Genomic DNA, 27335 nt, shown 5'->3' with positions numbered 1-27335 from the left:
TTTTGTTAATGGCCTTCAGTGCTGCTAATGAATATCTTATTCCTTCCAAGAAAATCCGTCCTTGAAGCCAGCATCTCCACGTGTCCTGCACTGCCTCTTTTTTTTCTTTCTTTGGGTGCAGCCTTCTTTGGCTGCTTTTTTATCAATGTTGCAATCAATAATCCCAAAGCAGAATATTTATTAATTTAGGCTGACTTTAGCCCTTAATGCACTAAAGCATTCATACAGATTTCATGCCAGATCTAACTGGCAGAGCAAAGTGAAATCAGAGGCTGCTGCCGGTGGACTTTATCTGACTTTATCTCGATTGTGCTGGCTTCAGCCTGCCGTCATTCTTCTCGCTGTTAATGGTGACACGTTTGTTCTCTTATCAGATCATGGACGGACCTGGAGAGAATGACCCCGACCTCGTCCCTGCCACCCACCCACGTTTTTGCGATGCCATCAAGACGGACGCGGCGGCTTACAACGCTCTCTTTACCAGAACATTCCAGAATAAAACCTTCCATGTCTACCGGCTCAAGAAGAAACGCAAGAAAAATACGAAGGGCTCATCAGAGCCCAGCGTGACTCAGTAGCAGGACCAGGGCTGCAAGACAACCCCAGCAGAGGCCAGAGGGGAGAGAGGAGGAGAGGACGAAATAAAAGTGCTGAATCCTTGCTGTTCCTCTGTCTCCTCTTTGCACTGCGCCCAGCTGTGATCATGGCCATTATTTCTTCAACACGTGGCTCTTTGGACGTGCTGTTAGAACAGCGGGCCGGTCTGTGCTTCGGGCTGCAGTGTTTTTGTGAGTGGAGAGTGGAAGCAAATGTAGGAATCCTGCTTTGGGCTGATCTACGTCCACTCGTTCAGCCACCGTCCACCCCCAAAAAAGTTTAGATGACTAAGTGAAACTTAAAGATTGAAATACGGAGAAGTCGTATATATTTGCAGCTGAGTTCTTCTTTGCCAATGAAAGTAGGGGCAGAAATCGAAGATTTGTTGAGCTCTTTCATTTGTAGCGATTTAAACTGACTTTTAAAAATATATCCAACGTAAGATCTAAAAGGTTCAGTTTCCACTGTAGTTCAGTTGTTTTAGGAGTAGACAGCAGACATTAAGTATAAATGTCTAGTTTATAAAAAACCGATACAACTGAAAAGATTACAGTCAGTTAAAAGATGATGTATTTTTTAGAACTGGTTCTTTCAGATGGGTAACGAGCCACTCCAGTCAGTCTGTTTCAGCCATGTTCGTGTAAAGGAAGCTGGTCATCAGCCATCAGCCTCATTCATTACATGTTCAAAATCAAGCACAGGAATAAGTTCAATTTAATAATTGAACTTATTCCTGTGCTTGAATTTGATTCATTAAACATACTGAACACAAAAACATGCTTAAACAGGTTGTCATAGTCCCAGTGGAAACTCATGTGGCTGTTAAATTTTACTGTTACCATCCTGTCATCCTTTTACCCACAAGCCTAAAAACTACGTGCCAAACCCCAACTTAACCTCAACCTGAACCTACTTTAAGCCTAAAACCAAGTTGTAACCCTCAAACAGGTCTTTGAACTTCTCTACAAAATGTCTCAAACGAAACACAAACTTCAATTTAGGTTTAATTGAATTTTTATTTGTGATCTGTGAGCGATGACTTCAGTCACTCTGATGCAGGTTGGAGAAGTTGTTCTTGAGAAAGCCGCAGTCTGCCCGTTCTGCACAGCTAGCTTTTAGACAGAAACACACACACACACACACACACACACACAGTGTGTCCTTACAGCTGTCATCTTTATAATTACCTTCCTATGATGTGTCTGGGAGACATCTCTACATGGTAGCTTCAGAATAACCTGGATCACACACTCTGTGAACATACACACCATTTTAAATTACTGTGTGATTTCCTTCTAAAGAATCTGTAATATCCACACAAACATAGCAAGAAAATTACGGGGGGGGGGCACGATCATTACTCTCTCTCCTTCACCAGATAAATATTCATTAGGGACGATCCACCAGAACATCAGTCCCATGGAGAGGCCATGTACCAGATACACAGTGGGTAATAGATTTGTTAGATCACCTGTTATAAAAACAAAACACAAATATTTTAGAAATCTGTCAAAAAAAATTAATTTTTTTATTAATTAGGCAAATAAACTGTATCCAAATCTGAGCCAAGACACCTGACTTTTCAATGAAGTCTGAAATTCATCAAACACTAAAATTAATTCTTCTGTAACTGTAATTTGTTATTATTTTTTATTTTTATTACTCTTTTCTGCCTTTTTGTAAAAGTAAAATTTGAAAATTAATGGACCAAGACAATAACTATATTAGAAGATGAAAGAGCTTGCAGATACTGTTTTATTAACCATTACACAATCCTGAAAATGTGTTTTGGTAATAACCAAAACTCTTTATTTGGTCTGGTGGTGGTCTAATAAATTTGTTAAGCTGTGTAGCTTCTCATTTCTGTTTGCAGGATCTTTGTGGTTTTCTCCTCTGATGATCAGTCTGAGAGCTGGCTGCTAGCTGATGAGCTCAGTTTAGCTCCCACCCCTTTCTCTTGATTTTACTGTACGGTATTTTTTTCTCAGGATTGTACATAAAAATAAAAATATATTATTAAAAAGAAGGTTTAAGAAAAAGTTTGCTAACTGCCTTGTTAGCTTCCAATAACTTTCAGCATAACATGCGTCTTGCTATAAGAGCAGATCAGTAGAGAGTTTATGGTGTTACAGAGATAATCATAAGCTGTTGCAGGCTCATTAAATTGACAGTTTATTGCTTCTGCCATGAATTACTTCAACTGCCAAATTTCTGGTATCCATTATCGAGCCCCTGTACAGCTACTACACAGGTGGACTTCCTGCTGTGGGCTCAAAAGAGGTACACGGAAACCTGCACTCTTTTGGAAACTACAGACATCTTTAATATACAGTCTGTGTATTGTTGCCCAGGAACAGGAAATGCTGAGAGTTGTTCATTCAGTGATTGTTTAGTCATACTCGGCTGTAGCCCCACCGAGGAGGTCAGACCACTAGCGGAGCTCAGATGTGGCCCCTCTGTGGTGGGGCACATGTGGCTGCTGTGATAAATGTTACGAGTTACCCCAGAAAAAGAAGGATAATTCTGTTAGTTTCGCTTTCTGCCCGGCTGCTTAAATGTGCTTTTGCTGTAAAACTGAGGTCAGAGTTGGTACCAAGTGGTATTTGTGACGGTGTTGTTGTTGTTGTGATTGCTGTCATGTTTTTTCTCTTTCTGTGATTCTCATCAGCAGCAGTCTCAACCTTTTCATTCTTGTCTCTCTGCCACACACACACACACACACACACACACACACACACACACACACACACCAAGCCACAAACACACATGAATAATGTAAGTGGCGAGGAAATTGCAGCAGCCTGACAACGGGGCTGATTCTGAGCCACAATCCAAAATAGAGAGAGAGGGGCCAACACTTGCATATCAAACCGAGGCTTTGTGGTTAGACGAGAAAGCGGGGAGGAGGAGAGGGGATGACAGACGATGCTCATGTTTAAACAGCAGCACAGGAGAAATGAGAGCGCGTGAAAACATGAATTCTCAGTGATCTTCCTCATTTTCTTCTTTCACACCAGAGGAAAGGAGAGGAGGTGACTGAAAGGCTGGAGCTGCGTAGGTAATTAGTGGTTGGACAATTAGGACCCTCCCTCCGTCCCTTCCCCTTCATCTCGGCTCAGTTTGCCTGTATTTGTACACTTGTTAATAAGGACCTCTGTCTTTGATAATCCACGCTCTCGCAGATGCGTGAGCACTCCTGCACACGTTGTTGCAGGGCTTTTGAAAACACGGTGTTCGTTAAAGGCGAGGCCTCGTCGTGATGCATACCAATCGGATAAGCGGAACGAGAATGCTTGTTCCTCCCGCCTCCATATTGGATGTTTAATTTAGGAGATGTCTGATTGCTTTATTTGAGAGCGAAGTGATTCCATTAGGTTTGACTAATAAGAGTCTACTGATGTAATACTTTTTCAGCATTGTTAATTTCCATACATATTGGGTTTAGTAGCAGGCCGCTGCTGCCTATGGTTTTCTTAATGAAGAGGCGATGAAGGCGGTCATTAACCTGTGCGCACATGTACAGTCTGCTCTGGTTTAAAGTGGATGTTCTTGAAATACATTTAAGATGCTCACTAGATGGCTTTGTGCAACTAATGAACTTGTTTGAATCCAAGTTTAGTTTGAACAGTCTGTTTTTGGGACAACCGATTTGAAACCTGGCCTCAGCCCTGAACCGTGATGAGACTGTGTTTGCCGATGTTAGAGCAACAGGCGGACAACCTTATTCTTGAAGGTCTTTCCACGTGATTTTAGAAGTCAAAGAACTTTAATCCCAATCTAAAAAAATCAAACAAGAGATGTTGGGACTGCTCCCAGGATTGGTTTTCATCCATTGGACTGAAGCTCAAATTATCATCTGTCGTAGATGAAACCCAAGCAGCTCTCTACATCGCCTGGACTGAGCCATAATTGTGCAGATATTGTGCTATTAGCATCCTTTGGCCTTGGTGCTGTGATGCCATGGTGACCCAAGGATTGCTTGTTTGGGATTTCTTGATGTGCTGTTAAACTGTTTTATTTCTACACCCAGCTCAGTAGTTTTCATTGCTGAAGCTTAAACAGCCACAAAATGTACAAAATAAATGAAATTTGGACTTTTTCAGTCAAAGATGAAATTCAGTGCTGTCAAAATCTGATCTCCAGGCTAAGAAGCTGCAAGTTTAGCCACCTGCTTGTGCAAACTTTGCCCATCTTTGAGCTCGCAGTCCAGTTTCAGAGTCCAGTTATTACTTTGACTGTTGCACCAGCTCACCAGTGCCAAAGTAAACCTTGTGCACATTTGTTACCTCTTTTTAACTGGTGTAGTCCCAGTGCTCAAGCAGAGCCAGCTCTGCCTTGAACAGAAGTGAACACCTTTTAGCGTTACTAGAAGAAAGTGGGGAACCCTATTTAGTGTTTTAATGGGAAGAAATGTAGACTTTATCTGTCATTCATAGGTTCCCACTTTGGGAACTACTGATCTTTTTGTGATGGAACCTGTTCTGGATTGAACGCCAGCATCACTTCTGTGAAAGAGAGGTGTGTGCGACCTCAGCAGCCTCTGGCAGGATTTGACGGACTGAGATGAGGAGATGTTAATTTCCTGGCTATGTAATGATGTTGGTTGGGGATTGATCAGAAATCTCTCTGCCTTGCTGGAACTTGAATTAGATTAGTGTGGAAAAAGTGGGAAATAACACTGGTTAATGCTTGACATTAAGAGATGCACATGATTGGACAAAAACAGGTGGAACCAATGACATTTTTAAACTAAGCTTAAGTGTGGTTTTAAGTGTTTTGCTGGCATATTTGAGCTGAAGATTAAGATTTTCAGAAAACTTTTTTTTACTCACCATCAGCTAACGATTCAACATAGTCTGTTGGTATTTATTGTAAATTATCAGTCTGTCATGTGCAATGGTGTGCAAAGAGCATCTGTGTCAAGGGAACACTACAGTGTACTGCACAGGTTCTTGGTACATTTTATTTCACCTGTGAGTGTTAAATTATTAAAAAGTTCACACTCACATTAGAGTGAGCAGGATAGGCTCTCATACCAAAATCTCAGCCCAGCTGGGAAGCATGGTAGAGTGACATCATGGTTTGGGATCGCTTTACGACCTCAGTATCTGGACATTCAGCAGAGTGACAGGGCAGTTGTTAGAGGAGGGTTTGATCCCGGTGTCTACACACTGCTGTTCATGAAGACTCTGGCTGACATTTTGACCCTTTGTCTCCAGTTTGCCTGAGGACACATGCAGACTTTGTCTAAGGCAAGAACTTCCACTTCATGCAGTGTGACATTAAAGGTGTCTTGGGTGGAGCAAACAACCCAAAAAGTACAGGAAACAGAAGTTTGCATGAAATAGCAGGAATGAAGTCTGTGCTGTGTTAGACACCGAATTAGTTTACTTTTAACGGCTGACAGAGAAAGCAAATCTATTATTTGACCTCTCATCACGTCTTTTAAGACAAGAGCCTGAAAGATGTTAAGATGAGATTGGACCTTAAAATTCTCAATGTTAAGAAACGTCTTTTGGCTTTGTCAAGGCAACATCGTGCGATGTTACAAAGCGGTGTCCTTCGTGTTTTCTATCAGTTTGAGCCCTCGTGAACTCAGGTGATGTCATTTTCAGTTTCTGAGGGCTCAATTTTGGGATTGAGTCAAGTAGATCAACAGAAAGGCTGAAGGAGAGTACATTTCAGGTTTTCAAAGTCTGAGTCCTGACCTTAATTCAAGTGACGTGCTGCAAGTATGACCTGAACGCAGCATCCCAGAAATACTGATACCCTGGTAGGAGGACTTACTGCGTCTGATGGAGTCCCTAAAGTCAAGATTTAACTTGTTTTCCAGCCTTTAGAGTTAGAATTACATTGAATAATCACTATTTAAATGAAGAGCTTTTCTTGAGTAATACTTGTAGACATCCTGATAATCCTAAAGAGTCCTCACACCTTCAGCTTCATTTAAACCAACATTGAACTCTTTCATTGCGGAAACTGTTTATTTGTGTTTATTTGAAAAAAGAAAATACTGTAATATGTATCTTGGTGCCTTTTGGTCATTTTTCCTTTTTGCTTGGTGTTCCTTTTTTTAAAAAATCCACTAAAGTCATTCTGTGCTGTTATTTTCTACTGTAAAGCCACAAAAATCATCAAACTTGTAAATGTTTACTCTGCCGTTAAAAGTCCTTCTCCTGCCAGACACAATGCTGGTGGAGGGATACGTGAAGTGCCAGTTTCAGATATTATTAGGCAGTGTGTCAATAAAACATTTTTCCCCCAACAATGCCGTTTCCCTGTCAGTCACTCAAAGCCAGGAATATTTATTTTTCACATTTCAGTTCTTCGGTTTCTCTTTACAGACGCAGTCACGATTCAGCACAGTCACTGGTGCAAATGAATTTATTGAGGGGAGGAAAAAAAAGATCAAAGCAAATACAAAACACTTATATAACCGTCAAAAGCTCATCACCATCATGTTGATAAAAAATATGTTCGTTTGATTTTTTTTCTCTCCAAAGCGGCACATTTTAAATCTATGCTGCTCTTCTTAGCAAAAAAAGCAATAATTTGAATGTACCGATCTGTGTACTTACAAATGAGGTAAAAACATTGTTCACAACATGTCTGCACCCAGAACACAACACTGAAGAAGCCGTCGTATGCTACAAATGAATGGTGGGAAGTGAATCTCCGCTCCTTACAGCTGTAGTGAAGCATGACGTGTTTTCATCCCTCTGTGCGTGTCTGTCTGTGTGGAGCTCGGGCTTGGACGCTCACCACAGAGCAACATACAAGGATCACTCTCGAGGAACTCCCCACTGCCTGAAAAATAAGCCTCTCTTTTACTTTTAGGCATCATTGACTGGAAATGCTCTTATTTATAAAAGCTGCATTGTTGCCTCCGCTGCTCGGAAAGCGTCTGTCTGAAAAAGAAGCCGCAATCTGGGGATCGACTCCTCTGTCGACTTTTTTTTATTTTTTGGAAACTCCTCACATTCCTTTGGTTTTTCCAGCATGACAGTGGGCCATCAGCTCCTATTAGGATTAGTGGCCTGACATGTTTTCACACTCTACTACCCCTTGACTGCTCTCTGCCGACAGGCTCAGCTCTGCCAGTGTGAAGACAAATAGAAGGGAAAAAAGGCATGAAGGGAGCGCGGCTGATGCTGCTGCTTCCAGCAGAATCCAGCGGCTGAAACGCCAGAAGAAGCCATGCTGGATTTTTGGGGAGAATCGTAGGAAAGAGGGGGGTTAGGGGTCATGTGGGTGGGGGCACACGACTTTTTAAGTTCATCCCATTTGCAGTGCAGCAAACTGCTATGCAGAAAACTGTTGCTTGCAGCATCCCTTCCCTCGGCAGCTCCCCCGCAGGGCCGCTGTGCTCCGTGGTGCACTGGTGAGACATTTCACCACAGGGCCGGGCTCCCTCCGCTTCACTCCCTTCCCTCATTTCCTCTCTGATTCAGCCCCCTACCCTGCAATCCTCTCTCTTGTTTTAAAAATGTGAAGGGAAGTGTGCCCTTTTTAGACTCCCATTTGCTGCGTTATTATTGTTATTTGCCTTTTTGTTCTTTTAAGACAAAGTGTTCTCAACGGTTCAAAGCGCAGGAAGTTTTGTTTTTTGCAGAGCTCAGAGAGAGAGAGAGAAGCTGGAGGGACAATTCACAGTTTTGACATTAAAAAAAACAAAAGCACAACGACATGTTCCTGCAGTTCTCTAACCCACAATCCTCCTAATGTTTCAGCCAAGAAATGTGCTAATTTAGCAAGACACAGTAGATGGATGCGTGAACTGCATATGGCACAGCTATCACAGCTCACAAGCATATATATATTTATATATATATATATATAATCCTTATAAATGTCTCTTACCCTCTTCCCTCCATTTATGTTTATTGAGTAGTCACCTTGAAAGGCAGCTCGGTGTACTTTGTATTCTGCCGAGCATCTGTTAAAATAGTCTCTCACAGCCGCCACATTTGGTATGCCAGAGGAACAGCGTGCACGGAACAGAGCAACAGAGCGAGCATTTCCTCCCTCCCGCAGTCCACACGTCCACTCGCATTTCTTTGTTACAAAGATGTTTGAATTTTTGTGCACCCTCCCCCGGGTGAGGAGGAACGAGCAGCGGCGGAGCGCAAATGAGAATAGGAAATCAAATGAAGACGCGGGCACGGTACTAAGTAGAAAGCTTGATGTCTTACAACCCATGGAGCGTTGAAACTTGAAACACCCAACCAATACAGAATTACTCAACCTAGCAAAAGACACATTACCAGAAAAAAAAAATCTCACCCTGGAAACCAGTGATGGTCGAAGCACTTCTTTTTGTTTTTTTCTCATACAAACATTGACAGAAGCTGTTTACAGCCAGGCAGCGAGAACACGGTGTGTCCACTACAGTGAAACTCTGCATTGGATGGGCTACTCAGTATGATCCACCTCATCTTCACTGGCTTCGTGTAACAGTACCATGTGAAATATATGACATTTATTTACAGAGCAGCAAGGTGCTAAAAATACATTTAGTGGCATTGATTTGCTCAGGTATATATATATATATGTATTAAAAAAATCCTGGCCAAAACATTTTCATATTTTCTGCCTTCAGCTGGCAGCTCATCCACACACGAGGAAATTTGGGGTTTTAGTGTCTGTGACTGGAACAGATTTTTCCGACAGTGAAGCTAAGCTCCATCATGATGAGTAGCCCGAGTGCAGGCTGACGTTCTGAAGCATTTAACCTGACTTGTAGGTTTGATAACGTCTGCTCCTGCAAAATTGCCGTCCAAGGTAGAGTGAGTGCAGAGCGACAGGCTCTTTTCATGGGGACACTTTCATCTGTCTCTTAGGCCCCCGCTTTGATTGGCGGGTCTCATCATCCAGTAAATACAACACAGTTCATGTCAGCTGTCAGCAAAGTGCTGCGCGTGGAGCGACTCTCTCTCTGTCGGCCAGTCTCTCGCTTTTCCAGCCTCTGTCGCCGCCAAGCGTCTGCTAATTGATTGTTTTGGGCGGCCCGTTATCGGGGTCCAATCAGTTTGTGTTGGAGCTCAGAGGTCGCTGGCCTCGGCTCGCTCGTACAGCGCCCGAAGCTTCTCAAAGCGAGGCCCCCACTCCCCGAGCGTCTCCTCCCTCCTCGCCTCTGCTCCCCCTTCTCCGCTGCTGCCTCCATCCAGCCCCGCTGAACTGAAGGAGCTGAGGGAGCCGGCAGGCGAGCCCCACCCTCGGTGGAGAAGACCTGCAGGGAGTCAAAAGGTCCCGTGTCTGGATGCTGGTCAGCATCGCGGATGATCTCACACAGGTAGCGGGCCAGGTCCTGGCTGGAGAAGGACAGGGAACGACGGGCCAGCTGCGAGGGACGGGCCTGGCCCTGGGCCGGCAGCCTGGTGGGGGGACGTCCCTGCGGAGACTGGTCGTTGTGGTGGCCGTGGAGGAAGTGGAAGCTGCAGAGGGAGGCAAGGTTGTGGAGCTGGTTGTCCGGCTGAGGGTGTCCAGCGGCTGGGAAGAGGGTGGACGGGGGGCGCCTGGTGGAGGAGGTGATGGTGATGATGGTGGGAGGAGGAGGGTGGTGCAAGGCTCTAGAGCGGCAGTACTGCACTGACTGGGCCGGGCTCGGCTGGAGGGACTTCTGCAGCTCTGCCATGTCGTAGGCATTCTGGTCACACACACACGGACATTTACACAAAAGCAGATGAAAAGTCTGAGTTAGCACAGGAGCTGTAAAAACAGAGAGAGACTGAGTGTCTGGGGAGAGAGATGAGGCAGAAAAAAATGAAATGTGACAGTGAGAAAGCAGAAGAATGAAATGAGAGCAGAAAAACAATCAGCTCACCCCACTACGTTTACTGTGAATGTTCCACCTATTTAAGTTTCCAATCTGTCTCCATTTACTGTCGCAGAAAACTTGTAATTTAAAATATCTCTGTATGCATGTGAGAGGCCAAGAAGAAGAGCGAGATGAGGGACATCTCTCTCTCTCTCTCTCCACTGCAGACAGCTGCCATTACTTTGTCATGTAGTGTAGCAGCCAGCCACTTTGGTACTAACGTGATTCCACCAGAACTGTAACCAGGGTGGCAGAGATGCAGAAAGATGTAGGAGGAGGAGGCGGCGGAAGAAATGATGCACAAGGAGGAGGCGTGGGTCGCTTTGTGAAACTGATTATGTGATGAGTGCTGTTTTTATTCCTCTAGAGCGATTTCAAACAGGACTCCAGAGAATTAGCCACAGTGGCTGCTCTGTATAGGGGATCAGGACTGTGTGTGTGTGTGTGACTGCAGGTAACGGACAGAATCTTGAAGGTTTTGGGGTACTGATAAGGCGAGACAAGGATCTCTATATGAAAGTGTTTTTTCCTCCTCTTTGTGTGTGTGTGTGTTTCAGCAATGATTTCAGCAGCCACATGTGTTTGTTGCGATCAAAGCTGTGATATTATGCAAGCTCTTAAGTACCGTTGAGTGCTTGTGGGTTACATTGGCTGGTGGAGAGGAGATAAGGATTTTGCGTGGGCCTAATTAAAACGCTAGCACACACACTGCAGGATTTTATTCCAAATTGAATTGACAGAATCCATTATAGAGCTGCTGCCATACATCCACTGCTAAGAATTTCCAAAATAAAAGTCTATGAAATCAAAACTAAAACATCTCAACTTCAAGCAAGCACGTAGAGAGTAGCAGTTAAATATTGAACATCACTTTTAACAGTTGTATATGTGTGCACGAAGGTATCTTTCTGATTTGCTTTGATAACTTTCACGACAAAGGGTACAGTCTGGATGCATGTGTGCGTGCGTGGGCTGTACCTGGTCCTCCTCCCCACCGCCCTCTTCATCGTAGTTGAGGACGTTCTCCCGGATGTCCTCCCAGCCATCGTGATGCGCCGAGACGTGGTAAACGCCCTCTTTCAGCCCTTTGTAGGACCTCCAGCGAGTGTAGAGGAAAATGCCCAGTAGCAGCACTGCAGTTGAGACAAGACGGTGTTGAAGGCATTAGCATTACAAATTGAATGATTAAAATCCTTCAATCAAGATATGCCCTCAGAGAGAGGCGCTCTTGATGGAGATGGCCTTGAGCATCATTTGAGAAAAGTGCGAGCAGACACGTGATACGTTTTAGGAATCAAGTGACGATGACGCTTCTGAGTTTGAGCTAACGCGTGTTCTGCTGCTGATGTTTGGCAAAATATATTTCAAGTACTGGCAAAAATCTCTGTGACAGTCAAAATCTTTCTAAAGATTGGCAAAAATACCATGAGTGAGTTTGTGCATCCCTGGGAAACCTCGGGGGTGCAGAACAAAGTGAGATTAATGGGTTAGTGAGGCACTTTGAGGTGGCTCTCTTCTCACCTGGCTAGATCACTATGGTTACCTGCTTCAGAGCAGGCTGGATGTTTATCATGATAAAAGTCTAACTGATCTGCTGCTGAAAACGGTGATGAATTTGGCTGTTTGGTTGTTGAACCTTGGCCTTTCCGAGTTCAGGCATTGCATTCTCCTTCTGAAAAATTAAGCATATTTCATGAAAATATTTTCACAGGAAAAATGTCTTTGAACAGAAACACAGGAGGCCACATGACCAACTGAGCTAGAAGGCAGGTCAGTCTCTAGGCTGAGAAACAAACACCTCATAGGTCTTCAGGTGGCACCTTCATTACAGGTACCAAAACACTACTCTCTGTGTCAACAGTGACGAGATGTTCCAGGTAGAGCTGCAAAGATTAGACAGCGGCTAAGTGTGATGGACAGACAAATCAAAGTTTGGGTCAAAAAGAGCATTTATGAGACGTAGAACAAATAAAAGATGCTGGACACAGTCTGCCAAAGAAGTTGATTTGATGGGATCTTGACCAAGCGAGGCTGTTTGTTTATCTCTTCATCCATTGGATGGATAACAACGTGGCCTTACTGATTTCCTCATAAAGCTGTTGTAGTAACAGCTGGACTGTACAGTAAGTAAGAAGATACCGTCCAACTAAACCAACTCACAGGAGGAGCTTCGAGAAGCAGATTACCTCAACAAGAAGGTCCAAGGTAAGCACGGCTGTGATTGCTGAAACTGTGCGATTCTTTGATGAAAGGTTGAAGGACATGATTTTAATTTCCTCACCAATGTCTTGACCGTATTTCCTCTTCGCTGAATTAAATAAAAAATATAAAATGCAATCGCTGATCTTAAACTGTTGTTTAATTTCCCCCCCAATGAATCCTGTACTTTATTTCATGGGCACGTTAATTTCATTTTATCCTTTTCTTTAACCACATTTTACAAACTCCCTGAATCTGCACCTCTGAGAAACTGGATCATTACAATCATATCAGTTACAGCTCTGACTCGAAGCGTCGCCTCTATCATGCTAAATAGTTATTAAGTATGAAATTAAACATCATATCAGTGGCTGACACGTCGGGCCAGAATCAGATTTTCAATTAAAGACTAATAAACATGTGAACCTAATTAAAATACTAATTTAAAATTATTCACAACCTCATTCCTTTACATCTGCCAGTATCACTGTAGTTAGTGGTAATTATAGCCATGTGACTGACAGGCTTTGTAGGCACTGAACATGCTTCAGATTATAGGCGGCTCACTTAGTGCTGACAGTGTTTGACTGTAAACGGCATTAAGAGGGTACTGATACCGGCCTCGATGATGGGAGGGAGGAAAATTAGCTGCCTGATGTCTTATTGGAATTAATTACACTCCCATTATTGACACATTTAACCTTGAAGGGAACCTGCTATGCTTTTCTGTCATGATGGTACAGTGGGTGCTCGTGAGCTCAGCCTACATAAAAATAATCCACAGACTGTATATAAAAGACAGACGTAATCACACTCACTGGTTTTAGCATTCTGGTCTCTGGTCATTAGTGTTTTGGAATCAGAAATGATAATGTAGCGGGTCAGGGCTGTTCGGGGATGTTATGGACATTTATGTTATGTTTTACAGTTCTGTTTGTTGTCATGTTGTCATGGTGACGGGCGTCGCTCCCTCTGTGTGTGTTTTCCGGTGAGAGAGCGCCCTTTTGTGTTGTTGTTGTTTTGGTTGCCGCGCTGAGCAGTTGCTCGCGGCAGTGTTCTCCAAAAACTCTTAATAAATGGCTGTGCTCCCGGGCTAACACGGCGGGTAGCAAGACCGAACGGAACCTCTGTCTCCTCCGTTTCCTGAGCTCGCCACATTGGTGTCAGAAGTGGGATAGCTCACCCTCGCCGGAATGGAGAGAGACATTCGGAGTCTAGAGCAAGCTATCGAGGAGAACATTACCCGCCTGGGAAGCTGGCGATTGAAGAGAGAGGAAGCTAGCGGCCATGTAAGTCCTCCGACGGGTCCCGATGGTGCGAGCGCACCGCGGCGGCGGCCCGCTGTGACCGATGCTAGGGCAATGCTTGATGGGCTGCCTCCGTCGGCCGACACACCAGGCCCCCGACAGCGAGCAGTGATGCCTGCAACGCCAGCTAAGGTACCGAAATATAACGGGCTAACTCCGCTAGAGCCCTACCTCTCACAAGTACGGCTAGCCGCGAGACATAATGGCTGGAGCGACGGCGAGGCTGCTACCCACCTAGCGTTAGCATTGGAAGGAGATGCACTGCAGGTACTCCATGACTTAGCCCCGTCAGAGCAGCATGAGCTCCAGGCCCTCACCATAGCACTCGAGAGGCGATTTGGGCAGCGGCACTCCACTGAGCAGAGCAGGGAGCAGCTGATTAACCGGAGCCGTAGGCCGGGGGAGAGCCTGGGCACTTTTGCAGCGGATGTGTTGCTGTATGCTCGTCGTGGCTACCCAGAGTTCCCAGCAGCAGCCCGTGAGGAGCTTAGCCTGCATGCTTTCCTGCGAGGGCTTTTTCCAGAGCGACTGCGCCGACACGTCCGCCTGGCCATGCCTCAGACTCTCAGTGAGGCGCTCCTTCAGGCTGAAAGGGCCGAGCCAGTGCTCACCTCGCCGCCTAACCAGCAGGTGCGGCCCCCAAACCACCCTCAAATCAGAGCTGCAGACTGCGACGGGGAGGGGGCGGTCGCGGAGATATGCCAGCTGCAGCCCTCGGTGCCTCGGAGGCGTCCTCGTCGTCCCACCGACCGCTGTTACCGGTGCGATGAGCCTGGCCACGTGGCGCGTGACTGCCCAGCACTTGCCCCGACGGCCAGAACTACGAAGCCACAGGGAAATGGGGTGGGAGCGGTGTAGTGAGGGGACCACCGCCCCAGGTTCCTGCCCCCTCCAAGGACGATGCACGGTGGTGGGCCAGGTTGGGCACCTCAAGGGACTCTACCTGAGCTGCTGCGTTGAGGGCCAGCCATGCCGGGCCCTGGTGGACACGGGGTCCACCATCTCCCTGATACGACCTGGCGTGCTTCCTGGAACGTCCGGGTCGCTGGACAAGGGTTGGTCGCCCACCGACACCCAGCTGATGACAGTGACGGGGGAGAGAGCTGATATGCGGGGGAAGAAACCGTTGCAGATCCGAGTGAAGGATCTGGAGCTGATTCACGACTTCTGGCTTGCTGACATTCAAGACCAGTGCATCATCGGCTTCGATCTGCTGACCCGCTGGGGGGCCTGCGTCGACACCGCAAAGCGGGCTATCACTCTTGGCACAGAGACCCTCGGCCTCCAGTGCGGTCAAAAGCAGGGAGCGACGGGGGCCAGAGCCAGACGAGACAGGCGTCGGGCAGCTGCCGCTCAGCGGACTTCAGGTGCCGGTGGCCCCGGGTCATCTCTACTCACCTCAGCCCCGGCCCCTCAGCCCAACAAATCTCCTTCGACCGAGACAACCGAGACCCACCGCAGCAGCGTGGGTCTCAACGGTGATCAGCGCCAGCGGTTGCGGTGCCTCCTGGACGAGAATGTGGATCTCTTCGCCGCCAGTGACAAAGACTGCAGGCAGACAGGGCTGGTCCAGCACACCATCGACACCGGCTCCGCCCAACCCATCCGTCTGCGCCCCCACCGGCTGCCCTCTCAAAACGGCAGGTGGCGGAGGGAAAGATCCATGAGATGGCTGCGGCTGGGGTGATCGAGCCGTCCAACAGCCCATGGGCGGCACCCGTGGTCCTGGTGGGGAAGAAGGATGGCAGCCCGAGGTTCTGCGTGGACTTTCGCCGTCTCAACGCAGTCACGAAGAAGGACTCGTACCCGCTTCCGCGGATCGACGAGGCCCTAGACTACGTCAGCGGCTCTAGCTGGTTCAGCTCCCTCGACCTACGCAGCGGTTACTGGCAGGTGGAGCTAGCCCCCGAAGCAAGGCCTAAGACTGCGTTCACCATTGGACAGGGGCTGTGGCAGTTCAGGGTCATGCCCTTTGGGCTCTGCAATGCGCCAGCGACGTTTGAGAGGTTGATGGAGAGGGTGCTCGTGAACATCCCCCGTAGCCGCTGTGTTGTGTACCTGGATGACCTGTTGGTACACGGGGGCGACTTCGACAGTGCGCTGTCCCACCTGAGCGAGGTCTTCGGTGCCATCCGTCAAGCTGGGCTGCGGCTCAACCCTGCGAAGTGCCGGCTGTTGACGAGAGAGACTACGTTCTTAGGCCATGTGATCAGCGCTCAGGGCATCGCCACCGATCCCGCAAAGGTGGCTGCGGTCCGGGATTGGCCGACTCCCTCGAACGTCAAAGAACTGCGGAGCTTCCTGGGCCTAGCCTCCTACTACCGTCGGTTCATTAAGGGTTCGCGACGACAGCCAGCCCCCTCCACCGCTTAACCGACAAGGGCCAGCCGTTTGGCTGGAGTGATGCCTGCGCTGCGGCCTTCACACAGCTGAAGGAGGCCCTCACCAGAGCCCCAGTCCTGGCCTACCCCGACGCCCGGCAACCCTTCATTGTGGACACTGATGCTAGCAACGTAGGAGTTGGGGCGGTCCTCTCTCAGCAGGACAATGCTGGAGAACGAGTGGTGGCATACTTCAGCCGAACTCTGGGGCGAGCCGAGAGGAACTACTGTGTGACCCGGCGGGAGCTGCTGGCTGTGGTGCTAGCGGTGCGGCACTTCCGGCCATATCTGCACGGCTGCCGGTTCCTCCTGCGCACCGACCATGCATCTCTGACTTGGCTCCTGAACTTCAAACACCCGGAGGGTCAGGTGGCCCGCTGGCTGGAGGTCCTTCAGGGTTACGACTTTGAGATCCAGCATCGGGCAGGTCGACAGCATGGCAACGCTGATGCCCTCTCCAGAAGGCCCTGCATGGCCGTCGAGTGCCGCTACTGTCTGCGACAGGAGGAGCGGGCCAGGAGGCGCTGGGGTGGCTGCTGCTCAGGCCACGGCCAGCGGAGGGGGATGGCTCCCATTGACCCCGCAGCAGCTGAAGCGGGAGCAGGAGGCCGATGCGACGTTGGTTCAGGTAGGGCCTGGCTGGAGGCGGCGCAACGCCCCGACTGGACGGGGTGTCGGGACAGGAGCCCGAGGTGAAGGCCTACTACTCCCAGTACAACAACCTGGAGACCCACGACGGCCTCCTGTACCGGAGATGGCGGGCCCCGGGCAGGGCAGAGATCTCCTGCAGTTGTTGGTGCCTCGGTCGCTGCGGTCGCAGGTGCTCGAGCTCGTCCACGGCTCGGTGGGGCCGGCCACTATGGGAATGCCAAAACTCTCCGCCGTCTCAGAGGACGGTTCTACTGGCCTGGCTGTCAACGGGATGTGGAACTTCATGTGCACTGCTGTGACACCTGCACGGCGCAGAAGGGCCCAACTCAACGCTCCACTGCCCCCCTTCAACAGTACCTGGTGGGGGCCCCGATGGAGCGAGTGGGAGTGGACGTCCTAGGACCTTTCCCTGTTACGGAGTCAGGGAACCGGTACGTGTTGGTGGCCATGGATTACTTCACAAAGTGGCCGGAGGCCTACGCTGTGCCGGACCAGAGCGCATCGACGACGGCGGAGAAGCTGGTGGAGGAGATGTTCGCCCGTTTTGGGGTCCCAGCTGAGCTCCACAGTGACCAGGGGCGTAACTTCGAATCGAAGGTCTTCGGAGAGATCTGTCGGCGGCTGGGGGTGGAGAAGACGAGAACCACACCGCTTCACCCACAAAGCGACGGCTTGGTCGAGCGCTTTAACCGCACGCTGGCCACCCAGCTCGCCATTCTCACCAGCCGCCACCAGCGGGATTGGGACCGACATCTGCCCCTGGTCCTTTGGTCGTATCGGACTGCTGTTCAGGAGTCCAGCCAGTGCACACCTGCCGCTTTGATGTTTGGACGGGAGCTCCGGACGCCCGTGGATCTGGTGTTTGGGTCCCCACCCGAGCCGGAGATTGTCGGTGGGCCAGAGATGGACTACTACAGGAGGCTGAGGGAGCGGCTGCAGGTGGTTCATGACTACACCCGCCAGGCTCAGGCCAGCGCCGGAGTACGACAGAAAAGAGCCTACGACACCAGGTGCCGAGGGGGACTTTCGTGCCGGGCGACAAGGTTTGGGTGTACTGCCCAGTTCGCAAGAGAGGAGTGTCCCCAAAACTCTGCAGTCACTGGCAAGGGCCGGCGGAGGTCGTGGAGCGGCTAACAGAAGTGGTGTACCGTGTTCGCATGCCGGGCCCGGGGCGCCTGGTGGTGTTGCACCAGGACAGACTCTCGCCGTATCGACCGCTCGCTCCGGCAGATGCCGGGGCAGGGGATGCTGGCAGCGCCCATGTTCTGACCCGAGTGACTTTTCCCCCGCCTGTCGGGACCGGCCGGTGCGCCAGAAGAAGGCACCGGGGCGTTTGCAGGACTTTGTGTGGGGTAATGGGGTTGTCGGGGACGACTGACCCCTTAGGTGGGGGCTATGTAGCGGGTCAGGGCTGTTCGGGGATGTTATGGACATTTATGTTATGTTTTACAGTTCTGTTTGTTGTCATGTTGTCATGGTGACGGGCGTCGCTCCCTCTGTGTGTGTTTTCCGGTGAGAGAGCGCCCTTTTGTGTTGTTGTTGTTTTGGTTGCCGCGCTGAGCAGTTGCTCGCGGCAGTGTTCTCCAAAAACTCTTAATAAATGGCTGTGCTCCCGGGCTAACACGGCGGGTAGCAAGACCGAACGGAACCTCTGTCTCCTCCGTTTCCTGAGCTCGCCACAATAATATTTAAGGTGTTAACACTGTAAACATTTAATGCTGTTACACTGGACACTTTAACATGGCAGCTTATGGGAGTTCACTTGCTTGAACAGCCTCTAGTAGCCAACAGAAGAACTGCAGGTGCTGTCAGTTGTTCGCACTTGCTGCTTGAGGTACTGCCTGTAAACCAGCGATTGTCAAACTGTGGGGTGGGCCCCAGAGCCACCACAGTCAGGGTCAGGTTTCCAGTTATCCAATTCAACCTGTCCCAGCTGGTATTGGGCGACCTATCCAGGGTACATCCTGGGCACCTGTCTATCACAGGGCCAATACAGAGACACAACCAGTCACAGTCACATACAGCCTATTTCTAATCACAAATTAACTTAACCCCATGAACAGCATGCTTTTGGACTGTGTGAGGAGGCCAGAGTACCCGGAGAGAACCTGCACTGACACAGGAAGAACATCACAACCCCACCCAAACAGGTGGATTCCGACCCAGCACCTTGTTGTTGTGAGGTGACGGTCCTGCTATCGTGCTGTCCAATTTGCACTTCTAAGTAAAATTCAGCGTAGGTCGTGTTTCACTTTAGATCCTTTTTTCATTGTTAATAATGGATAAAAACTGTGGCTGTGACCTTTCTCTGGCTTCTGAAGAGGAGCATGCCAGAACAAGTTTGAAACCAATGCTGCAAGCCAGAAACACAGGCTTCAAGCTGCCCTAAATATCCCAGTCATGCCTGCCACATACCTCTAGCTATGAGAACAACAACCCCACCCACCTGCTGTTTGACCCTTTTGTTTATGAGGGGCAGCCAATTAGCCAGTGGGCTTAAAGGGAGGGGCGCTGAAAGGGCTCGTTTCACGCAGAGAGCGAACTGAGTGGCTTCACCTGGGCCCGGTCAAAGATAAATAAAGATTATTATGAACTGGGTGTCACGCAAAGAGTGCAAGAATAAAAGTATGGAGCTGGTCCTCTTAAATACTTCACAGGACTGCCTCCCATTGAGGCGATTCAGCGTTATCCTAAAAAGCAGACTGTAGACACAAAACACACACACACACACAGATTTCCTGCTCAAACAATCTCTGCGTCTTTCTCACTGTTGTGTTGCTGTGACCTTTTCAAATGTCTAACAAATCCCCCGTATGTTGTCTCATACCTATCACCTCTCGCCTTTGATAATACTACCCTAAGCCTCTCCGTAATATTAACCTGCTTTACACCCACACAAACTCTTTATTTTTTCCCCTTTAATTCAGCCGCACTTCCCGCCCCTCTCAAATCAAACAACCGAATCAAAACACGTTTTTTTCCCCACACAGAACTGCAAAAGAGGCAACTTGTAGAATCTGGAGTGCAGTGTTGAAATAATATTTAATAATTTACAAGCAAACGTCATTAACTGAGTGAATTACTCACTGAGACATATGCTATCTTCAAATCTGCTTCTTTTTTTTCAAAGGCAGCAGGAAGCTGTGTTTAATCACATTTGAGAACAGCAGCAATCACATACCACAACTGGCAGCATTATAAATACCCAAGCTGCTCAAATCCGATTAATCCGAGGTAAGACACGAGTGTGAAAAATCTGGAATCCTAAAGAACTCAAACACATCATCTGCACGTGCACGGCTCCTGTCTCTTCTTCTGCATCAACCCCTGCGTTTTATTTTAACTCTGAATGTCTTTCTCTTACATCATAACTAAAACCCAGCAGCCACTGCATCATGTAAGCAGACCAACAGAAAGCACTCAAACGCTCTGTGAATTGATAACACCCCATTAAACAGCCCACCCTCTGACAACTCTGTAAGAGTAAATTCACTCAGCCAGAAACCAGCTGCACAGTACGAGAGGAAAAATCAATATTCATTTACTGTCAACTTGTCCCCCCTCACCACAACTCCAGCGTCGGGCAGATATATAAGACGAAATTGTTTCAAGAGATTTGCTGTTTCATTTTAAGATGGGCGTTATGGTTTTTAATGGCGAGCGAACAAGAACAAGGGGAAAAGGGCTAAAAGAAAAAAAGACAGATTTTTGTTTTAGGAGAGCCCACGTGTGGCTGACTGCTGCAGTGGCTGCTTTCATGTTCGAGAGACAGTGAACTGGCAAAAACAAGGTCACAGGTTCAGTCCCCCTGCCCTGACTGCAATGAGCCTCATTTACTGTGAGGTGCCCTGAGCTTCCCCAAGACAGAAACAATAAATGAGTCGAAACAATGTGGAGAAGCAGCTGGTCCAACAGCCCGGAGGTGCCCAGAGCCAATGAGATTACAAGGCTGGAGGATTTAAGGCCATAGAGAGGAAAATGCACAATAGCAAGAGCCAGGACAAAATAATAGATAGTGTTTTTAAAGATTTACAATATAAGGGTACCCTGTGGACTTTCTGACCACCTGTGGCACAGCAGCACGGTGGAGCTATGTTTCAATTCAATGCAATTTAATTCAATTCTGTTCTATTTATACAGCGTCAAATCAGAGCAACGGTCACCTCGAAGCCTTTATTTTGTAAGATAAAGACTCCACCAAAATACAGAGAAAACTCCAACAATCAGACGACTCCCTAAGAGCAAGCACTCGGTGACGGTGGGAAGGAAAAACTCCTCCTCCTCTTGCAGAACCAGGCTGAACATCTCCCCTTCAAGGCAGACTCCTGGTGCATATCTGCAATGTGTTTGGTGCTGCTGCCCTTTCAGATAGTTCCCTGGAAGTCCTGTTTTGAACACTTGTGTTTTGAGCCCAAAAGCTGAAATCTAATTTTGGGCTAACGGCAAAGTTGCAGGCAGCCAATTCTGAAAGCTGACCTTGTAGTGAGAGATGGTTTTGTTCTTGTGGACCTAAAACATTTGCTTTTAATGCACTGAGGGGGCCACACAGGGGTGGGCTGTGGAACCCTGGTGGCAGGAAGTTTTTGGAAAGAGGAAAAAACCTGGTGAGTAATGAGTAAAAAAAGTATTTTTGCACAGATGGACATCAGAATTGCAACGTAAAAAGAAAAAAGATGTCCTTTTATAGAAAACTGCCATCGAAGAAGACCTTTGAAGCCAAACACAAACATTTACAGGTACAGACGTTTAAACAGGCACTCTCTCTGCTGTGCATTTTCCACTTTCCAAGGTTTCACTTCACCGTTTATCACACACACAAAAGCAGAGTCAGTATTGCAGTTAATTAAAGATAAATAACTGTAACCAACTGCAAGGCTGGCATTTTATATATATTTTTATATAACCAACATTAGTTTGGTAGTAGAAACAGAATGTAAACAAAGCAGAGCTCATAGGTACTTTAGCGACAACCTCAATCAACATTAATGCAAGCATTTTATAAACGATTGGGGCATATGGTGGTATTATATCTGTGAAATGACATTTACTTGACTAAACACAGCCCTTTGTACCTTGAGATACTCTGGGTGTTACAGTGTAATGACAGAAGATGCATTTGTGAAGTCCAGAACTACCTAATGCTTCATCATGTAGCCAGTACCTAAAAGGTTCTGGAAACATTCCTCAAAGATTTTGCTCCATATTAACATGACAGCATCACAAATTTGGCCCAGACTTGTTGGCGATGATGTGAATCTCCTGTTCCACCACATCCCAAAGGTTCTCCATTCGATTGAGATTTGGTGACTGTAGAGGTCATTTCATGAATGTTTGCCTTCCTATTAGCTTAAAGCATTATCCTCTGACATCAACGAGACATTTTCACTCAGAGAACTGCTGCCCACTGGATATTTTCTATCTGGTCTACTTAAAATAGCCAATCTAGCTCCAACAACGTCATATTTAAAGTCGCCTTTCTTCCCTCATTCTGATGCTCAGTTTAACCTTGTTGCCTAGATGCTGAAATACATTGTTACCACGAAATGGGCTGATTAGATATTTAGATACACAATAAAGTAGGTGGTGAGTGAATGTTGACACATTGAGCCTGAAAGACAAATTCATGTTGCACAAACCTGTGAAATACAAAAAGAAAACAACACTGAACACACTCCTAAACTTTGTGCTTGGAACCAGCTCCCATCGCCTGTGATGATCACTTGTCGGTTAGATCAGTGGTGCCCAACCCCCGGGCCACAGACTGGTACCAGTCAGTGAGTCATTTGGTACCGGGCCACGAGAGTTGAGACTCGGGTGTGAAATTCATGGTTTTCAGGGTTTTTATCGTTTTTTTATCGTTAACTCGGTTTCCCTGGGTCTTTTCCTGTGTGTTATGAATAAATCTTCTTTTTTGATACCGGTACTGGTTTTATTTTGTTGTATTTATCCACGACACCTTAAAGGCTGGTCCATGAAAATAGTGTCGGACATAAACCGGTCTGTGGCGCAAAAAAGGTTGCGGAGCGCTGGGTTAGATGATTTCTCTGCACAAGTTAGAGGACCATGCTGAAATTGCAAGTGCATTGGACTGCAAGTGATCCAAGTGTAGTAAGAGAGCTAAACGTGGTCCAGGGTTACAGAAGGAGATGACCTTGAAAAAGAAATTTGCTTTTAATGGTTACTCACAGTGTACTGGCTCTTTTTCCAAGCCCCACATTTTCAGAGGCTTTAAGGCTTTTAAATAGTGAGCGGTTAATGAACGACTAGAAATCCAGTTTTACTATGAGTTACACGTACATTTGTGCAGGCTAAACAACGCTTCATTAAGCATTTCTTTTTCTCATGGCACAAAAGAAGAGATGTGACAAAGCACACAAAGAAATGTGATCCCAAGCTGACGTGAGATTGCTGTGCTCCACCGCATGAATCAATATCCTTCGCATTATGGCACAGGCCTATACGAAGAGAAAATACAGCCTCTATAGACTGAAGCAAATAATCTGGAAATATAAGAGGTGTGTTACTGCTTAGTTTATGACGGTGGAGTTTATGCCTTTATGTGTTTATGTTTCTCATGCTCCCCTCTGCTGAGAAGCAAGTGTGTGTGTGTGTGTGTGTGTGTGTGTGTGTGTGTGTGTGTAAGTGTATGAAGAGGTGGCTGGAGTGAGCTCCACGGGGAGGTGAGCAAGGAAGCTGGAGGTCAGGGTGTACAAGATGAATCTGCTCTGTTCAAAGTCCTCTCCAGAGGGCAAACAAAGAAATGGAGAATTTGATCGGTATTTCTGACAGCGGCGCGTGCATGTATGTGCGTGTGTGTGCGTGTGTGTGTGTGTGTGTTGGAGAAAGTAAAGAGCGAGCCTGAAAAGAAAGATTATGTGTTTATTTGTTTACACTGCCTCCAAGGTCCTGTGCTGTCTTTGACCATCACTCCTTTCTCACTCTCTCTGCTTAACTCTTACTCCTGCCTTCAACTCGCCCTCCCTCCGTCCAAGCTCCTCTAACGGTTCTCTTCCTCCACTCAGCCGCTCCACCCCTTCTTTAAAGTTTGTGTCTATAGATTCCATTGGACTTTAACAACAACCGCTACGTTAGGTCAAACCCTTAAGCTATTTCTGGATCTTCAACAGACGCCCTGGGCTATTCACGCACGCTCCTTAAAACCTCGCCTAAACCACTTCACTTTCAGCCCATCGCTCGCTTCACGATGAGTGTTACAAGCGCAGCTAACAAGGAAATGTCGAGCAAAGAGACCCTTAAAACTCGACTTTCTTTATAAGACCGCGTGCAGCGAGGTGGCATGCCGCTACTCTCTGTGATGAGCAGGGAAATCCATCGTACCTTCAGCAGTTCAAATGGCACTGAATGAGCGAGTGCGTAATGGGATTTCCAGTCAGACAATCAATATCCGAGCTGCCCTGCAATGAGATCAGTGCCTATGAGAACGTCAACACAGGTCAATAATATGGTATGGATTTTACCTCATCAAACTATAATTCTGCTTACTGGAGCCATCTGTCTCTGCGGGCTTGATCTATCACTACTCTTCTTCTCGCTGCTTTTTTATTGTGCTATATTTTAAACAGGATTTTAAGGTCAGTACCAATATGCAGCAGACAACTTCTCTACACATTCACAGGTGCAATGAGTTCTTTTTGTTTTTTCCTCTGGTTCCTGGAGTTAAATGACTACACGTACCGGAAAATGATAGGGTTGAACATTAATAATGGATTCCTTGCAGGCGCTGAATTTCCAGGCGCTGTTTGGGAAGCCAAACTGCCCCTCAGTTGTAGTAATACAAATCTTCCCACACTGACTATATTAATGCATAAAAAACTGTAAGTAAATTGGCCCCCAAAGTTATTCTTATTACTTATTGAATGTAATTCATTTAGCTCACAGGGCAGTAAAGCCCTGCGTGGAAAGTTAATAAAACACTTAGTCCAAGGCCAGTATCTGTCCAATGTCTTAGCTTAGTTTTCTGTATTGTTCGCTTTCTCAAGGTAACTGTGCTCAGCGAGTCTGTATCTTTTGCACTCTCCACTGCTCTTGTTATTGATCCAAATGTGTCCTTTCTTTAATCCTCCACCTCCTGTTGTAAAAAAAAATAGTGCCAGTGGTGTCGTAGAGGTGCAGTCGTATCTCAGCTGCGCTCTGATAAAGATGCGGCTATGAATAGACCCTCACACGGGGACATTTTGGAGCACGGGGTACAAACAGAGAAGCTACAGCGAATGTTTGCGGTGGAGACGTAAGAATAGATTTTTTTTCTTGCTTCATTCAGTACTTTTAATTCTGTGTGCATTCTGGCGAGTTTTCCAACACATCAGCATGCACCTTGGATCGCTGAACTCTGTTCTTGTTGGGTTGAAGTGTTCACTTTCATCGAGTGTGGAATTTCAGATCATCCGAAGCAGCTTGGGGGGCGTTCAGAGTCACGTACCGTTAAAATATAAATGCAATCAGTGTTTTGTCCACAAACAGTCGGCGCAGACATTAACTGTGCTTGAGAATGCACTGCAGATAAACAGGCGGCTAATGATGCGCACTGATAGACAGACACGCCTCGTTCTCTACTTATTGCATTCAGAAGAGTTTCGGAAAACTTGACCTCTGACCTTGAGGTCAACATCACTGGGATTCAAGGTCGAGATTTTCAGCAGATATAATTACGGTTAGGTGTCTGCCCAGCAGGGTGACGACAATACCCCATCACCCTTTTATGGCTGAGGGGTAAAAACAATCAAACTAATCCAAATTTGAAAAGATAGTAATCCGGTTTTTAAGTGATGACGTGATGAATCCTGCTTCTGGGCCCAAACTACTCTGGGTTTAATAAGGCTGTTGTGTTTTTAACATGTTTTAATGTTTTGTATCTTGTTCTATTTAATCTCAACAAGCCCCTAAAGACAGTCAGTGATCACTGTCGGCCTCTCTCGGTTTTTATTACCACTGTTTATTTTAAAGCTCAATTTTTAAACCCTTACGATGTAACTACAGCCCAGCCCAGCAGCAGTATATTAATGACTAACCTCATAGTGTGGATGGATTATCTCAGGTGTTCGGTCAGGTGTTGGTCCGTTTACAGCATCCTGCCCTGCGATTGCATTTGTCCCTAACCATCGGGAACCCTCACGTTAACTTTTATCGAGTGGAAAAAAGTTAGCGTTCATCCTCCAGCTTCACTGTTTATATTATGCTAACATAGCTGTGTCGCTAGCGATCCCAAGGCGAAGTTTGGGCTCAGACACGGCTAATGACGTCCGACTTAAAGACCGGAAGAAAATTAACAACAGTAAATATTTAAAAGATTGAGACCAACAATAGTCCAGTAAAGTCTGTCCATTCCTAAAGCTTTTGCTCTCTCTCTCTGATGGGTTTACTTTGGTTTTCGAGCCTAAACATGGCCTCCTTCACTTACATCACTGCACCTCATTCTGAAACTTCCTGCGAACAGCTACAAAATACAACGTTTGGATTAACTTGTCATGGAATAACAAGGCAACAGACCTCAATTGGTCATAAAACTGCTGTCAGTCAATTGTCCAATTACTTTAGAGTCTCTGAAAAACGGGGGACTGTGTATGTCTGTAATTCCTCAACAGTTAATGCAATACTTTTGTTAAACCCCTTGAATTGAGGTTGAAAGCCTGACGGTTTGACTGTTTGATTTAAAACTCACTGCTGTGACATGCAAAGGCTCAATTACAGAAACTGCATCATCATTCGCATTTTTGGACCTGAATTTAAATACAGGGTCAGTAAAGTAACATAAAACAAAGCCAGTGAGGATATGTGATATTTCCTCACATAGATGATTTCTGTTATGCAGTGCTGGGTTGACCCACTTATCTTGGGCAGTGAATAGTTTTCCTTCAAAACAAAGAACTATAAACAAACAAACAAAAAGACAAAGAAAGCAAACACAAATAGCCACAAAATAAACATACAAATACCGATCAGCAGTTTATTCTCTGTAGTGCCTTTAATAAATCATGCATCACTTTTGAGTTTTGCAGGAAAGATAAACATAAATAAAAAAGAAATTATTTGAATCCACTCTCTTTTTTGTCTGAAGAATAAAGAACTGAAATAAAACGTTATTTTTCAGGACTGAGGGGGACTCGGGCTGAGCCTGCTGGTTGAGGCGAAGCAGGTTTTAATGATCCGTGTGAGGAGCTGGTTGAGTCCCAGTGAGAAGCAGGTTTAATGGCACTCGTGAGGGACAAAAAGCAGCTCAGGAACATTGTGCTGGCTTTGACTCTAAATGAATTTTAAATTACTTTGTGCATATTTTTGCCTTGAGGAAATTTCATCATCCAAAAAAAAAAAAATCAGCAGGCAAATTTCCCCTGTGATGGACCGAGTTCAGTGTCGGTCCCCAAA

General features: G+C 46.8%; 2 protein-coding genes across 4 annotated transcripts in view; one reads left to right on the top strand and one right to left on the bottom strand.

Moving 5' to 3' along the window:
• Window positions 1-5994, top strand: part of dpy19l3 (dpy-19 like C-mannosyltransferase 3) — an 89065-nt gene extending 83071 nt beyond the window's left edge. For all 3 annotated transcript variants that reach the window (XM_005447755.4, XM_025908210.1, XM_025908207.1), the window contains one exon: window positions 375-5994. In XM_005447755.4, the coding sequence (XP_005447812.1) occupies window positions 375-578 (204 nt within the window). In that variant the 3' untranslated portion in view covers window positions 579-5994. The remainder of the gene's footprint in view (window positions 1-374) is intronic.
• The window catches only part of LOC102078972 (neural-cadherin), a 317842-nt gene continuing 296370 nt past the window's right edge, over window positions 5864-27335 (bottom strand). The window contains exons 36-37 of the mRNA XM_019361161.2: window positions 11393-11547; window positions 5864-10243 (exon numbers count right to left, since the gene is read on the bottom strand). Of these exons, the coding sequence (XP_019216706.1) occupies window positions 9608-10243; window positions 11393-11547 (791 nt within the window). The 3' untranslated portion in view covers window positions 5864-9607. The remainder of the gene's footprint in view (window positions 10244-11392; window positions 11548-27335) is intronic.

This window comes from Oreochromis niloticus, linkage group LG1, assembly GCF_001858045.2.
Source record: "Oreochromis niloticus isolate F11D_XX linkage group LG1, O_niloticus_UMD_NMBU, whole genome shotgun sequence".
In the NCBI taxonomy this organism is placed as follows: Eukaryota; Metazoa; Chordata; class Actinopteri; order Cichliformes; family Cichlidae; genus Oreochromis; species Oreochromis niloticus.
The sequence above is the reverse complement of the archived record's forward strand: the minus strand, read 5'-3'. Positions and strand labels throughout refer to the sequence as shown.